Source organism: Mchenga conophoros, linkage group LG13 (genome assembly GCF_057382185.1).
Source record: "Mchenga conophoros isolate Kocher_MC1m ecotype Shallow Benthic linkage group LG13, M_conophoros_male_GT1.1, whole genome shotgun sequence".
Classification (NCBI taxonomy): Eukaryota; Metazoa; Chordata; class Actinopteri; order Cichliformes; family Cichlidae; genus Mchenga; species Mchenga conophoros.
The window spans coordinates 3673386-3689479 of record NC_140538.1 but is presented as its reverse complement, the minus strand read 5'-3'; the positions used below and the strand labels follow the sequence as shown (position 1 = coordinate 3689479).

The following is a 16094-nucleotide window of genomic DNA, read 5'->3' as shown; positions in this document are numbered from 1 at the left end:
CTTTAGACTGTAGGTGGTTGCACTAGAAGCCAATTGGTTTCTGCCAGTTCTGGACTTTGTCCAAATTCAATTTCAAAGAGAAGACAGCTTGATGAGTTTTTAATCTGCTGTGTTTGGCCAAACACTAATTCCTGTCTGCAGCCTTTACAACACCTGAGATTTTACTACATCCAAAATGAATAAACCAAGAAATCCAAAGTATTTTGCGTAAACACTAACAGCACATATAAAATAATAATCTAAGATTCATGTGTGAAGTCAGTTTTAAAGCGTTCGTGCTCGAGGTTCCAGCGGACTGAGGCCTTTCACAGCATGTCTGAACCTCCTGGAATGCAGATATGTGATAAACTGCCTTTAGAGGTCAACAAGTTGCAGGACTGCATGCAGCAACTTTTCCCGTATCTTTCACTCTCAGAAAAAACAAATTTCTACACAAGTGTAAGGGCCGCCCTGTTACAACAAGCTTCTTTCATTTCTGCCGACTTTTATGCTCAGTGTCAATTTTTGCACGACCTTTGTTTTTTCCTCGTCAGCGAGTCTTTTCGCGGCGTGCAGATGAGCACTTCAGAAGTTGTCGTGATGTGCTTTTCATAACCGGAACTGTTTTGAGTCGCTGTCTGCTTCAGTGTGGGTCGTGTGCTACAAAGCAGGATTTGGGGCTCAGCGAGGTGACTTCAGGGTTAACCCTGAGTTTTCAGGGTCACAAAGTTGTTTTTTTTTTGACTTCCTGCTGGGGTGTATCGCCATGGTAACTTAAGCCACACACCAAATATTCACCTGAGCAGATTATCATTAAAAGCCAAAATCAACACACATAAAAACCATCACATAGCGACTAATCTGTTAGCGTCACGTTTCCTGGACGATCCATCAAACCTCGACTCTGTGGGACGACAACAGTAAGGTGTTCAGTTTATAGAAACGTCTTTCCTTCATGAGCATCACTGAGAAATGTGCTTATGTAGCTGTCTTATTCCTTGTTTTTCCACTTAGCTGAGAGTCATTTTAAAACCATTAACCTGCACACTATTACATCTTGTACAAAGCCTTGGTACCAGGTTGAATTTGACTGTTGTTTTAATTGTTCCTCACTCGCTCTCAGACTGTTTAACGCTGCGGGGCTTCAGCTGAATGACATCTAAACAACATGGAAACTTAACTACATGTCACATGTTTAAATGATGGTGCTGAGAGAGTCGTCTCACTTACAGCAGAGATTTTTATTACGATACAGCTGTGACGTGCTTTTGCTCTCGCTGCTGGCGTGGCTCTGTGCCTTTTGTGATGTCGCTCCTTATTTTAACCCACATCACTTCTGATTGGCCTGTTCATGGTCACCTTTCATGTGAGGTGATTTACAGCTGATGGCTCGGCTTTTTGATTTGATAACACTCAGCAGTTGTGCCAACTGGCCTCGACACCTTTATTGTAACAGGCGGAGAAGCCTCGATCGCCAGACCTTGTGACATTTCTCTCTGGAGTGATGATGAAGTGACCCTTGACCTTAAGCCCACATGTGGTCCCGCAGGTTTCGAGCGGCTGTCCGTCAGTCCTGGAGTCCTCTGAGATTTCCACAGAGGAGGGCAGAATGAGTCGCTTCCCTCGGCCTGAGCTGGAGATCTCCTTCAGCCCGCTGCAGCCCAACCGCATGGCTCTGCGACGGCAGGGAGAGGAGGGCGCCGTCACCGTCAAAATCACCCGCTCAGCACGCAAGAGGAAGAGCGGCGAGATGGAGAAGGTAAGAACCTGTAAAATGAAAGCTGCTCGTCATCAGGATTATCGAGGAAGTAAAAATCATAAATTAGGAGGTTTGTTTTTGTTATTGGCTGAACTTTGCATTTAATATTTCCCACATTTCCAAACAGGTGCAAAATAGTGCGCACGCAAACATCACACTTTAAATGAACCCACACTCGTAACAGTGCGTCCCTCTAGGTTTCCCAGAAATAAATCAAATGGGGGGAAAAACCCAACTGCACACAGAAGCCTGAGCCGTGATCCAGTTACAGTTTCCAGGTACAATCAGGGGTGAGGGTTGTTTATTTCTCCACCATGTTGTGTTCAGAAAATCTTCTCTCAGCTCCATTAATCCAGCCGGTGCAGGCTGAGCATGGTTGTCCTAACACGTACCTTTTGCAGCAGCAGCTGTAAACAGTGTTAGATTTGTTGCTTTCTCTCCAGCAAAGAGAAAACGAACAGCTGTGACGTGAAAGTCAATTTATGCTTCTAGGAATTTCTGCACTTCATAGTCTAACAGTAAAGCAGGCAGCAGCACAGTTATTCAAGTTTTGTTTTTTCTAGTTGGTTTGTAGTTTTATTTCATTTCAAGTTTTTATTTTGCATTTAATTTCACTTCAGTTCATTTCCAGATTTGCTTGTTTCAGTTTTTGTTGTGTTACTGTCATGCACGGTGTTTGTCAGGCAAGACTTCAGTTCACAGCTTTGTGGAAGGCAGTTGGCTCAGTCCTGCAGACGAGCTCCATAAAAAATGTCTGTAGTTTCTACACAGATGCACAGAAGCCCTTAAATTAAAGCTAAAAGTCTGCGCTTCGGTCGGGTTTGACTGGTTGCTAATTTAAAAGCTTCCTGGTGTTTTTAATGCTCTGCTGGATCTTTGAGTGGTTGGTTGGTGACGAAGACGTTTTGCTGATGTTTTTCAGAATCACTCTGACGTAAATGTTTCCTGAAACATCTGCAACAGAGCACCGCCGCAAATGACCACACACAACACAGATGCACATAAAATGTGTCCAGTAGAAAACATTTTTCAAGGACCAAAAAAAAAGTACTTTTTATTTAACATATTTCCCACAACAGTCCCACAAAGAGCTCCATGTAACTGCCAGGAGCTCAACGTGTAGTCTGCATACTGTGTAGGCAATGTGTGACTCACACAAGTAACAAAGTCGATCCATTCCCATCTGTGCCATCTGGAAACGGATCACATAAGCTTTCATCCTGTGAAATGGTCAGCGCCGCGGATGCTCTGTGATGCTCTTGGAAACCAGTCCCAGAGTGGGCTGAAGGGGCTTCGTAGAAACGGCTCTCAGACGGAGGCATGTATAGAAAAGTGAAACTGCACTGGAAGCTGAGCAGAACTGTGGACCTGCGCTTGGGTCGCTCGGTTGGCTTTGACCAATCCGAAGGAAGCACATGTAAATATTAAAGGGAACATGAATACGTGCACACACCTCTGGTGGTGCATTAAATTGTACAACTTCAGTTTGTTGCAGAGAGGAAGCAAAACCAATGTGTGTGCATCTAAAGAAAACATAACAATCATTCAGAGCGAAATATGGAAATAGAATATTTTAAACATCGAGTACGGTTCATTTTTAGCGCCAATAACATTATCCAAGTGATTCCTTCAGATGTAACACATTCAGTGCAGATGATAAACACCAACACATGTAGCAGCCACATATGACACTCATTCATCATAAATACCAGGAGAAACACTCAAACTTCCTCCCTGAGAACACGTTAAACGACCCCACACTCACAAGCAGACGAGGTCGAGTGCAGTTTATTCGCTTCATTCGACGTATCGCTCTTCCTGTCTTTGGCACAAAAGATTAATGCTTGTTGCAGACCTGTGTGTTACAGATCATTCACTCCTTCTGTCACGCTGACAGACTATTTTGAAAACTTAACATGGCTGTGTTCAAGAAAATAATTTTTTAAAAATATGTTGATGTAAAGTGAAAAATAACACACTGCAAATAGTTCTTTGTTTTGTTTTTAATTGATGGCGACTCAGCCCAAAGTCGGCGTTTCCTTTCTCTGTCAGGATCGGGGGTATCCTAAATGATTTTTATATGTGCTTCCAAATATTGCCACACTGAAGTGTTCTGGTTTTCTCAATAACATTAGACGCAATTTTCCAGACCTGTCACCGTGTTGCTCCTATAAACGCCACGTTGTCCTTATTTCCATATAATCACAAGAGGCAATGTGTTTGGGAGGCGCTGATAAATCCAGAGTGCTGAGGCATGAAAGTGCCTTATGGCAGTAATTCATACTCACACGTGCTCAGTGTTTTTAAGTTTACTACTGACAAAGTTAGTTTAAAAGCAGCTTTGTTAAGACCCAACAGTAAAGTTTCCCATTTAGAGCATGCCAAACTTTGGGGTCGGGTCAGGTTAGCTCTAAGCCGTGTCTGGGTTAAGAAATGTCGTCTTCTTTGGTCATTACCCAGAGCTCGTGGTTGTAGGTGGTGGTAAGAACGTAGGATCTTTGCCTTTACACTCAGATCTCTCTTCTCTATACAGGAAGTCCTGAAAATGCACAAGAACCTTTTAAAGCAGCAGCATCGCTCGAACCCTTTAGTAGGATTTGGTTTTTAGTTCAGTCCAGCAAATCACACTGACGCTTTGCAGCAACGAGGAGCTGTTTATGGAGGCGATTTCATTGTGAGAATTCTGGTGTGTTTTGCACTTTTCTGTTAAAATGCACGACTCTGATCAGTCCACAACAAAAACTAGTTTGGGGGTTCCTGTGATGTAGAACTGTGGACTATATTTAACATCTCGACCTTATCCTGGCACGTCCACACATTCAGGTTTTGTCACAGTGACAACAGCAGCATGCAGCTCGTATAAAAGCTGACTATCCTACATGACTGCACTGCTGTTACACGTTCCTCTCCTGCTGTGAAAACAACTCACTTTTGTGGTCATCATATCTTTCAGTTTGACATCCTTGCTCATGGACTCGTTGGCACTATTTGACAGCAGATTTCACAGGTTCAGGCAACAATAGGAACTGTTTGTGACCAAGAGCAAGGGCATGAAGGATGATGTAAACAAGCAGGATCAAATTTGGGCTTTGACCATACAGAGAAAAGTAAAACCAAATGTTAAAGGAAATTTGGTTTACAGAGATTTCTCAAACATTGAAACAACAATAGGACGATGAGCTTTCACAGATGAAAACTCATTACCTCTATAGTAAGGGAACATGGTGATGGTAGAAGGCAGCTTTCATTTGTGGGAGAAGTGCATTTCTCAAAAATAAAGTGTACAAAGACGTGCATTTTAATGACAGCAGTCACCTCAGGTTGTTGTCGTAGTTTTGTAACTGAATCTAACTAAAAAATGAATTAATACGTTTTATGTAAATGCTCTTCAGACTCCATTTGCCTGATCCGTCATGGCACTCGAGCCCTCTTCACTCCACAAAAAGCGCACCTTGTTGAATAAAAGATGAAGATCATATTGAGTTGGTACCAGGAGGAAAGCTATTTAGAAACTAAATGATTCAATGTTGTGATGAAGCAACTTAAGATGTTCCTCACTCATGTGTTCTTCACTCAAACTTTTAAAAATTGGGGTTAAAAAAGGGCAGACGAGTAGGGCAGAGGATTATTTGCAATAGTAGTGCCAAGGAGGTACTCGAGTGTTCGGCGCTGAGACCGCGTAATGGTCTGTGTGAGCTAGAGCTCCGGGGTGGAGCTCCGGTCGTGTCGTCCGACCACGTCTGTTGGACAATACTATTAATGCCGTTCAATGGAAAACAGACAATAGAACTTATTTTGAGGTGACTGCTGTGACACCAGTGCTGCTGGTTTGGCCCCATACTCCTCTCTCATCTCCTGACAGTGCGGCAGTTAGTTAAATCTGATTTTATAACATCAAGCAAATTATATGGAAACCGAGACCTTCAACAGCTGTACTCACGTGGAAAAATGCCCTTTTAAAGAGGGAGAGCGCTCCAGTAGAACCAGATGTTTGGGAACGCAGACCACAAACAAAGAACACACACATTATTATAAAATGGATTGCAATAGAATTAGTGGTTACTATAATGTGTTTGAATTTGTTCAGCACTTTGTTATAATGTTACAATATTAAGCATTATTAAGGTTGGTAAGGGTTCATACCCCTGGGAAGGTATTAGCAAGTGTTTCATTCATCATTTATGTAGCATTACTACTTCTTAGTGTGCCTTTTGTAATTATACATGTATTATTATGACAATGATCACGATTACTCCTTACATATTTACAGCATGTTCAGCAGTGATAGCTGTACATGCTGTAACAGTAACAGCAGGATAGATGTATCTGTGTTCATACATGACATACTAAAGAAGAGTCATGATATAGAAATGATGAGTCATTTACAGCAGGTATAAATACTCCTGCTGCTGTTTTGGTACCAGCAGCAGGAGTATTTACACCGGGGTAAGAGCCGTGCGATGGAACCCAAAGTAATTCCACTAATGACTGTTGTTCTGCTGACTGGGCTCAGTTCAAGAGAGAAAACTGGAACAAAAACAGAAGGCAGGGAAGTAATGAAAAAAAAGATGAATGGCTTTGTGTTGGGAAGGGGCTGAACCGATGTGACGTTACATCAGATTTTATTCTCGGTATCTGGGGCGCTTCAGTCAACATTTATGAACATGAACACCGGTTTTAAAAGGCAGTCTAAAAAAACCCTCACAGAGACGCTGAGACAAATTCTGCACTAGATTTATTTGTTTGTTTGTTCTAAACAATGAGACGGTCTAATAAAAATCCTCAGTTAAAGCCCAAATGTTTCATGGAGTAGAAAACATCAACGGAGGCATCCTCATCTGTGCAAACAGAAAAATAAGGCGGGAGGTTGTGGAAGAAGAAGGTATACAGGAAACAAATGAGGGGGAGGAAAGTTTTAAAATCAGAGTGAACTGGGCCAGTATAAATTTGAGGAAAAGTGCAGAGGGAGGCAGAGGCAGCGCAGAAAATTGAGAGATTGGTTGAGGGTAAGGAAGGAGAATGTCAGCCAGGAAGGAAGAAAAGAAACAAGGCAGACGGGAATCACAGAAAAGAGACAGCAGAAGGAACACAACAGCACAGTCGAGAGGATGGTAGGAGGAAACGAGGGGAGGCAGGGAGGAAAGAGGAGAAGAGGAAGATAAAAGTAGCAGGCGAGCAGAGACGAGGGGTGGAGGGAGTTTGGATGGCAAGATGAAAGAGGAGGGATTGTGGGTAGGGCTGTCGGATAGGAACACAGACTAAGAAGCAACGAGGGAGGGTAAAAAGCGCAGCATCTGACACGGCGGTGACAGTTACTGCTAACCTCACTGTGCTCGTAATGTTGGCTTCCATTAGAACAACTCTTATTAGCTTCATCGGGCATCTTTTAAAGTGTGTACACTTACTGCACCGTGCTCATCCACCGCTGTGTTTTATTGTCTTTGCACAATAAAGCCTTGCATTACCTCTGACATGTAGGACGTACTAACTAACAGGGATATGCTCACAGTGGATTTGTTATGCTAATTTCCAGCTCCATAGTTGTCCTTAGACTGCACTCCAGTAAAATCTTGACTCATCTTATATTTGACCTAATGCAGACCAAAAACACATTGTGGCATCTGAACTTGCAGGTAAGGAGATCAGGTCATGGTTCTGCCACTAAAGCAACATGTTGTCTGCTATCAAGCTGGAAATGTTGCAGATCGTAACACCTTCAGGTGTTTCTCTTTGAGCCTTTTTCCATTAAAGCTGTGATGTTTCGCCCCATAGTCAGATATGCATTTTTATTGTCTTTTTTTCCTCTGGCTGGGAAAGTCTGCAAATACCACGGGAGGGATGTTTACGTCCTCCTGTCTCTCCCCACATCATAGGTGGATGCACACTTCCTTATGTGAAGCAGTGGTGTGGTTGGTGGGTTTAGATTGGTAGAAAGATAACAGTTTTAATTTGAAACAGTGAGGTTTGCAGATTCATGTTTTATGTATTTGTTTTGATGATTTCTGGAAAGTGACATTGCTTCTGAATTTTATATCTTTGTGGTATTTTGAGCGCCAGCAGTTTTATTAGTTTGATTATATCAAAGGAGACGGAATCTCTCTGATGTGTCCCAAACTGGGCAGCGCACACCAATGCAGTGTGGACAAAGTGTGTACATTTAGATACTAGCGCAGAACAATTTGTTCAGTTTCTGTCGTCACCGTAACATCATGTCTAAAACTTTGCAGAGTGAGTAAAGACGAGTCGTCTTGATGCATTGGCTGCTGTGATTGCAGCCATTCCCCAACTGTGTGAATGCTACTCGCGGTCTTTGATCAGTGGGCTTTGGTCAGTGGATGTTGATCAATGGTCATGAGAATTTGCATAATTAAGATTAAGGAACTGACCTCCCAGCCCATTGTTCCTTCAGTGGGCTGGTTTCAGTCATTATGCAAATGTACTGTTTATAAGATTGAAACCTGCAGTCAGCTGAGACTAAAGAAGTTACCTGGATGAGTGACCAAACGTTTCTCCCACTGAAAACGTCCAGATGAACAGAATCAACTTTTGGAGGCAACGATGAGTCATTTTCTGAGATGAAGGCCGTGTGAGGCCTTTGTGCTCCCACATGTAGGTTTGTTTCCTCCATCATTTTAATTATTACAACCTGCCATCAGTTACTGACATTTACTCTTCTTTTTTTTTTTTTTTGCCTGTCCCGTTTGGCTCTTTTGCATCAGAATTATTGTCTAAAGGCAAAGAAAGATGCCCAACGGATTTACTTTACCAAATTGACCATCCCAGCCTTGCCGTAATGGTCCATTTGATTCACCTTTTATTGTTTATTTTATTTTCACTTACTGAATACGGGACAGACTGGACTGGGGGAAAGAAGGGGAGAAAGAAAGAGGGAAAGAGAAACAGCTGAGAAGAGGGACGGGGGAGAAGGGCAAAAGACAAAAACCAACAGAATGAGCAGAGAAAAAAAAATGCATATATCAATCACCTGGATCACCTGCTGAGAAAGAAAAAAGAAAACAAGCAGAAGAGAACAAGAGTAATAGAATAAACAACATCACAATGATATATGGGAATATGACAGTAAATAATAAATGTTAAACATTATTGTGCAGCACATAAGATCAACAGAACACAGTGTGCTTTGAGGTAGGAGCCAAAAAGGGTGTAGTTTGTGGGTGTGATCACCCGTGTGTACACCTGTGAGCATGGACGCGCTTGTTTTTTTTTTGTTTTTTTAAAAGGTTCCTTCATGTAATGATCTGCTAGAGGGTGTGGGGGGGCCACAGCCCCGTCCTCCAGGGCATGAAGCAGGTATGGAGGAGATCCAGGCCCCAGACATCCAGAGGCCCCCAGAACACAAGAGACCAAGGAAGACCAACAGAGGGGCAGCTGCGCCACTGTCCCAGAAAGAGCTGAGGAGAGTCCCAGATGAGGGCTCACTCAGCAGCCGCGGAGCAGAAGCCAGGGGGAGTTGCAGTGACGCGCCCGTGAGCTCCGCCGGCAGCCAGCCGTGCCTGAGTGACCGAGCCCCAGGCCGAGAGGCCGGGGGCACCCCACCTCCGAAGTGGCCCGAGCGAGCCCCAGGCTCCAGGCCCCGATAAGCGGCCGCCAAGGAGTGAGCCGGTGTGTACCCGGACGCCCATCCCCGGACGCAAAGAACCACCAACGCACCGATGTCTGAGGGGGTCCACCACTGGCAGGGGAAGTGGTGGTAGGGGGAGATAGGCCTCCAAACCTTGGAGGGCCTGAGGTGTCCCCAGAGAGGTGGCGCCTGACACCCAACCTGACATATAGACACAGACATACAGGCACACACAGACACAAACATCCATTCCCACCCTCATGCTCTCATATGCACTCACTCCACACTCAACCAATGTGGAGACAGACATAAAGAGACGTTGTACACACGATCACACTCCCCAAGCGTACTCTACAAACCGGGTCTAGGTACCCTTGCCCCTGGAGGGGGGAACTGCACCCAGACCCAGGTGGTGTTACCCTTTTCCCTGCGGTGGGGGGAGGCAGACCGCCCCGACTCCGCAGCAGCAGGGAGGCCCCACACTCCAGACCGCAGTCGGACGGCCAACTCCTCCTCCTAGCCCCCCCGCTCCAGCAGGTCGTAGAGAATGGGGGTGAGAGAAGACTCCAAACCTCCCTCCACCCGCTCATTGTAGTGTTGATGCATGTGTGTTTTAAGGTGCAATTAAAACCCAGGAGGGCTTGGAGCTACCTGCCAGAGAGCAGCAGGTAAGCGCATAGTCCCTCCTGCTAACCCTCAATATCTACGTGTATTTAACATTGAGAGGTGGGCAACGACGCCAGGGGTGAGGTGTACACCCTGATGGTAATTTGGACTCCGTGTATCGTGCCCACCCCCAAGATTCTATATGTATGTGTAATGAGAGTGTGAGTAATGTGAATGTCTAAGTTGTGGGATAAAATTGAGGCAGAGGCAGCCAGAAGGGGACAGAGGGGGGGGGTAGCCATTTACTCTTCCTATGCATCCAGTGTGGAGTGGATTACAGTGTACTGTGGCTGCATTGGCTTTGTTATTTTTATTTTTTTGTGACACTCTGTGTCAAAAACAACTCATGTTCGTGGTAGCAAAATCCTTTCTCCCACCATTTAACATATAACTACATGCATTGAAACAATGCGGTGCTTGTTCTTTTAACCACAATAGGGTGTGTATGTTTTTGTATTGCTTAAAGTGACTCACAGCCAATGTTCTCCTGGGGTAGGGAATAAGTAGCGGATATTCGCTGGATCTTGTAGAGGCTCTGTAATTGACTAGTCGTGTATTGGCCCTTCAATCTGTCTCTCTGCGGGTCTGTGTGCCGGCAGGATCTTGGCCTATCTTTGATCCAGCTGAGAGCACAGGCGGAGAGCAGGTTCGTCACTGATTAATGGGATCACTCTTAATAGAGCCTCACAGAGGTCAAGGAGAGACTGAGAGTCGGGAACAAACAGACATATGAAGCCCTCACAGTGTCAGCTATTTTATTTTATTAAGCTCAGTTTCCTGAAGGAAAACCTTCATGTTCAACACAAATGTAGTAGATTAGTCAGAGGTGGAATTTGAGGTTTGATTTAGTGCTTATCTGCCACATTATTAATAGATTAGCAATTATTTCTCTTCCCTCTTGATCTGAAAGCCGACGTGAGCGTGGCGAGTAAAAATGAAACTTAGCAAGGGTCATTCGTAGAGGAGCTCTTTTCAGCTTTAAACTGGTTAGTAAATAATAAATTAAATATTAGCGGTGGTAGGCTCTAGGAAATATTTGAGCAAAATAGAATTTTAATTATAGCCTGTTTAAAAAGATCAGTGCGAAGTTCAGTTTTGCAACAGCCTGCAAATGATGCCGTACAGTGTCGGAGCTGGGTGATGTGGAGAAAAGTGGCAGCAGTATGAATACACAGTATGCATCTTTTTACAAACAAACACGTTACAATCACTGTTGTTAACAATGAATGTGTCATTTCGAAGCTCACAGTATAAACCATGTTGTTAGGTGGGGTTTTACCATAGATGGTGTAAAGATGGACGCGGCCACTGATGTTACCCGTGGGCGACTTATTTTAGAACTTAAATGCCACTGACAGCAGGAGATATGTAGTTCACTGACACTAATGTCTTTCATTAGACAGGAACACACACACACACACACACACACACACACACACACACACACACACACAGATCTGTACATAGTGTGTGTGTGTGTGTGTATTCCTGTCTAGCTATCTTTGTGAGGACCGAAATCTGCATTCTGCTATACTTGTGAGAACCAACAGTCACTTGTGAGGACACACAACCCGGTCCTCACAAATTTGAAGGCATTTAAAGGCATTTTTGAGCCTCAAAATGTGGTTCTAGTGTCAGGGTTACAATTAGGTTATGGTTAGGGTTAGGCAATCATTTTTAATGGTTAGGGTAAGGGGCTAGGGAAACCATTATGTCAATGAAGGTCCTCACTAAGATAGCTGAACGGGGTTGTGTGTGCGTGTGTGTGTCTGCGTGTGTGCGTGCGTGATCAGCATCCCCGTTATCATCAACCTCAGGCTCAGCTTTTCTTTGTGTGGTGCTACACACCCCAACACCCATAACACATCAACATAAAACAAGCTCATTCTGTTCATACCGATAGCAGCATTAATCAAAATGAACAATAATCACGTAAATACAGTAAAAGAAGCGTTTTTAATAAACATTATTTATCCTCAAGTATAATTTCTGATTGACTCTTTTACGTCACGTCTCATTTACATTCATTTACTTCAGTTCCAAGATCGGGGTTCTAAGATTTCACCCATATTCACGCAGCACATACACACCCTGCCATCAGCTGTCTCTGTTTCTGTTCTTACTGGTTTTTATATTAGTGTCTTAAATATCTTTTTCTGTGTATATAACATTGGTATATTGCTATTTTATCTAAATGTCACCAAACCTCCCCCCCACCACACTGCAATAAACTGAGCAAAAACATATTAATGCAATATTTTTTTCCTCTAACAAACTATATCAATAATAATTCCAAATAGAAGACTTCCTGATATGACTACCTGATCATAACTGCAATAACTTTTCAGTACAGACACGCCTTTCAGCTCTAATGGAGCAGAACGAAAAAAAGTCTCTTGGCTGCAGAAGACACCGACCTTATTGCTCCCTGAGCCACACAAGCCTTTAAATCTTTAGCCGTGTTTCTGCTGCATCCAGGTTGTTTTCTCCTTGGCTAAATTCAATGGTCGAGGCTTTCCAACAGAATGTGCTGAACATTGAGGTGCAATGGCATGCACATACTGCACACAGTGTTAATATTAACATCCTCAGGCCTGTGTGAGTAATGTTTATAATAGTGAGAGTGTGCATCTCCAGGCACACATGAGAGAAACTATTTGTTTTGAGCATAAAACATGACTGCAGCGGGGAGATGGGGACCCTTTGGGGTGCTGGGTCTTGAAGAGACTCTGCATAGCGTCATAGGCCACCTGTAACTGAAGTGTAAAAAATGTTTGTTTCTTTTTAAAATGCCAGGAAGCATTAAACCGTGTCAGTGCATCCTCCTCTGATAACCTGCCCACAAAGATAAAAGTTAAGTGTTTATATTTCGTGTGTCCTCTCCTCGCTGTGCAGAGAACCTCAAATTAGCAGGTGAATTTTAAGAAGACAGACGTGTCGGGTGGATAACCTGTGGACTCGAACACGTTTACCAGAAACGCCACAGCTGACATTTTCTGCACAGTCTCTTTGTTTTCTGTACCACTGCCATCCTTTCAGTAAATATCAGGCTAAAGGCAGGAGCCACACTCATTAGTATTGGTTAACACACTGTTAGTTTAGTCAGTTAACAAACAGTCCTGGAAGTCCAGGAATATAAAGGGATTAGTTGTGGTCCTTCTACAGCAGCAAACCTCGGATTGTGCTGGGAAGGTTTTGCAGCCGAGTGAGAAGTGCCGCTGAAGAAAATAAGCCAAATGAAAGTCTGAAGCCACGATCCTCAGCTGGAAAAGAGTGGATGGCCCACTCCAGATGGAAAATGAGTTGGTGCCTGTGGAAGAGTTCAAGCATCTCTGAGTCTGTTCACGAGTGAGGGGAGAGCATAGCAGGTGATGCAGACACTTCACCTCGCTGCTGTAGCTGAGAGAGCTGAGCATGAAAACAAAGCTGATCTACGTTCCTACCCTCACCTATAGCCATGAGCTGTGGGTGCTAATCCAAAGAATGAGATTGTGGAGTAAAGATCTTTTCCACATCAAAAGAAGGGAGGTGAGGTGTTTCTGGCAGCTGACTGGGACGCCTCCTGGAAGCCTATTAGAGGAGATGTTTTTGGCAGGTCCAGCTGGAGGAGATCCCGGGTCAGACCCAGGGCAGGCTGGGTATCTTGGCTTGGGAACGCCTCAGTGTCCCTGGGGAGGAGGTGTGACGTTTGTACCTTTGTTTCCAGTCAGACACGTTTGTGCTGTTTATCCGCTTTAGAAATTGGAGCCTTTTCTGAAACCCCAGTGTTATAAGACCTCGCCATCAGAATCGCAGTTTAATGTTTCCAGCATTTCTCTCGTTATTTATTTTCTTGTTTATTATTTAAATTGCATTTGCACCTAAATATCATTTTTTTCAATTTTCAGAGTAATTTTCAGTTTACAGAATTTAAAAAAAACGTTCTCAAACATGCACAAGAAGCTACCACAGAACACAAAAAGAATTCAGTAATAATTCTAAATGAGCTCTTATTAAGGTTCAAGGTTCTTTATTTGTCACATGCATAGTTATACAAGTATAACACACAGTGAAATGTAGCCTGACACGCTCCTCGACATGTGCAAAAATGGGGGGGGGGGGTGTAGAGGAAGAACATTATATATATCTACATATAGTATATACACTGGGTGAATGTGCAGTAGTAGTATTACTCAGCTGAATAAACAGTAAAGGGTGCAATACTGATGTTTTTACTACAAGAACACAGTTAAAGGAAATGTACTCAGTGTTTTATCCAAATTATATTCTAAACGTTGAATACTCTGTAGAATACTCGACATGTTACATTGTAACATTTTAACACCTTTTCCCCTGTTTTTCAAAGTCTTGTGTTTTCAGGAGGAGTAAGCGGCGAACAAAAACTGAGGTACCTGATTATTTCTATATTATAAGCCCAGAAACATCCACTCTCATGTTTTTCATCATCATTCGCCTCATTAGTGTATATTTCACTCCTGGATCTAATACAGTTCTAACTCACCATTTTCCCATTATGAACACGTTACATCATTTAGTAAATCCACTTTGCAGAATCACATCTAAGCATTAAGTGTGTTGAGTGACCTGAAGGCTGCATAAATGCGAGGTGTGATCAGAAACGTCTGCCACACGGCCGTCTCTGCAAAGACCGTCTTTGATTTCATTAACAAGGTCGTGCAGCTCAGGAGCGTTCCAGCGCTGCCCGAGTTTCTGTTCAGGCCACTGCTGTATGTGCACATCTGCTCTTTCACTATGGAGCCCCGGCAGAGAGCAAACATCAGCATCTGTGAAATGAACCCAAACTATGGCGTCTTTAGAGGAGTTTCGCTGGAATCCCCTGCCATATCGAAGCCCACAGGGGGGCACATGTTTGTGACCCTCACAGGGTCTGAGTGGCTCTCACACTCAAGATGATGATGATTCCACCAGATTCAAATACTGCTTGGTGTATTTATTTATTTATGTAAGGCTGAATACGTGACAGAGTATAGAACCTGATCAGTTTAAAGGCTTCACTCCAGATGTGAATTGAAAGTGCAAAACTGTGAAACATGGGTGATGGATGAGCACTCCACATGTTTCTGGGTCACTCAACAGATCTGGATCACCTTGTCTTCTCTGCTAATTTAGGATTGAAAATGAAGGATTGCGGTTTGACACTGTAACAGGTCCAATCACGTCCCAGACACACAAGTGGGACAGACAGACAGAGCCGGGACTTCAGGGCAGCAGTCTGGAAGTAGCAGCTTTGCTGAAGGTGGTGTAGCACTGTCCAAGGATATGTTGAAGGGGAGACTGGGGCATGTTTAAACTGTGCATGTTTTTTGGTGACACAGAACCTGATAAAAACGCCTCGTGTAGGAGCCGTAAATCAGGAAACCTTTTTTACTGTGAACGAGTTTTAGTTTCTTCTTTGGCTCCAGGCCGACAGATGTTGGACTGAAAACCGTTAAAATGCAGTGCAGGAAACCACCCTTTCATCCAACATGCCGTGCATCAGTAAGATACGTTACGGATGGTGTAGCCCACCGAGGGTGTATCTGCATGCACATAATGTGATCGTTCCCAACAAGCGGAGTAAAGCATCACACCAAATGAGGTGTTTACATGGGCTGCCTGTTGAGGTGTTTCATTGATTTACTGGTTTCCATCCTACAGAGTAAAGTGTGACTAATGATCGGAGGCGCCACCTTCAGCATGATGCTGTAGTGTCACAGATTCCCTCCTCTATTTGACCTCTGAAACACATTTGTTCCATGATACAAACGGGCACACAGCTGCTTGGCTCGGATGAGGTTTTGCTCATACTTGATGTGATTTGTGCGGTCGGGAGAAAAGCAGATTAAGTTTTTATGTGTCATATGTAAAAATGTGGCTCATTAGGCACCGCTGGTGTACATGTTTCTAAACTCACAAAGGTGGGGCCTATTCCCTGCTCTGTTAGTTACAATAATGTTCAGTTACTGACGCAACTTCATGGCTGCAGGATGTGCTGTTGAACTGTATTGCATCATATCCAGGAAGTTGTCTCTGTTAGCCTACCTACCCTCATTTAAACAGCAGTAGACAGTAGCACACCTGCTCATTAATAATTTACTGCAACAGAGT

The 16094-nt window shown here is 43.7% G+C and overlaps 1 protein-coding gene across 4 annotated transcripts in view; it reads left to right on the top strand.

Moving 5' to 3' along the window:
• Positions 1-16094, top strand: part of LOC146560685 (kinesin-like protein KIF20B) — a 65300-nt gene that overhangs the window by 32811 nt on the left and 16395 nt on the right. For 3 of the 4 annotated variants that reach the window (XM_085296101.1, XM_085296104.1, XM_085296102.1), the window contains 2 exons: positions 1529-1738; positions 14332-14373. In XM_085296101.1, the coding sequence (XP_085152227.1) occupies positions 1529-1738; positions 14332-14373 (252 nt within the window). The remainder of the gene's footprint in view (positions 1-1528; positions 1739-14331; positions 14374-16094) is intronic. The other variant, XM_085296103.1, reaches the window with a different exon arrangement.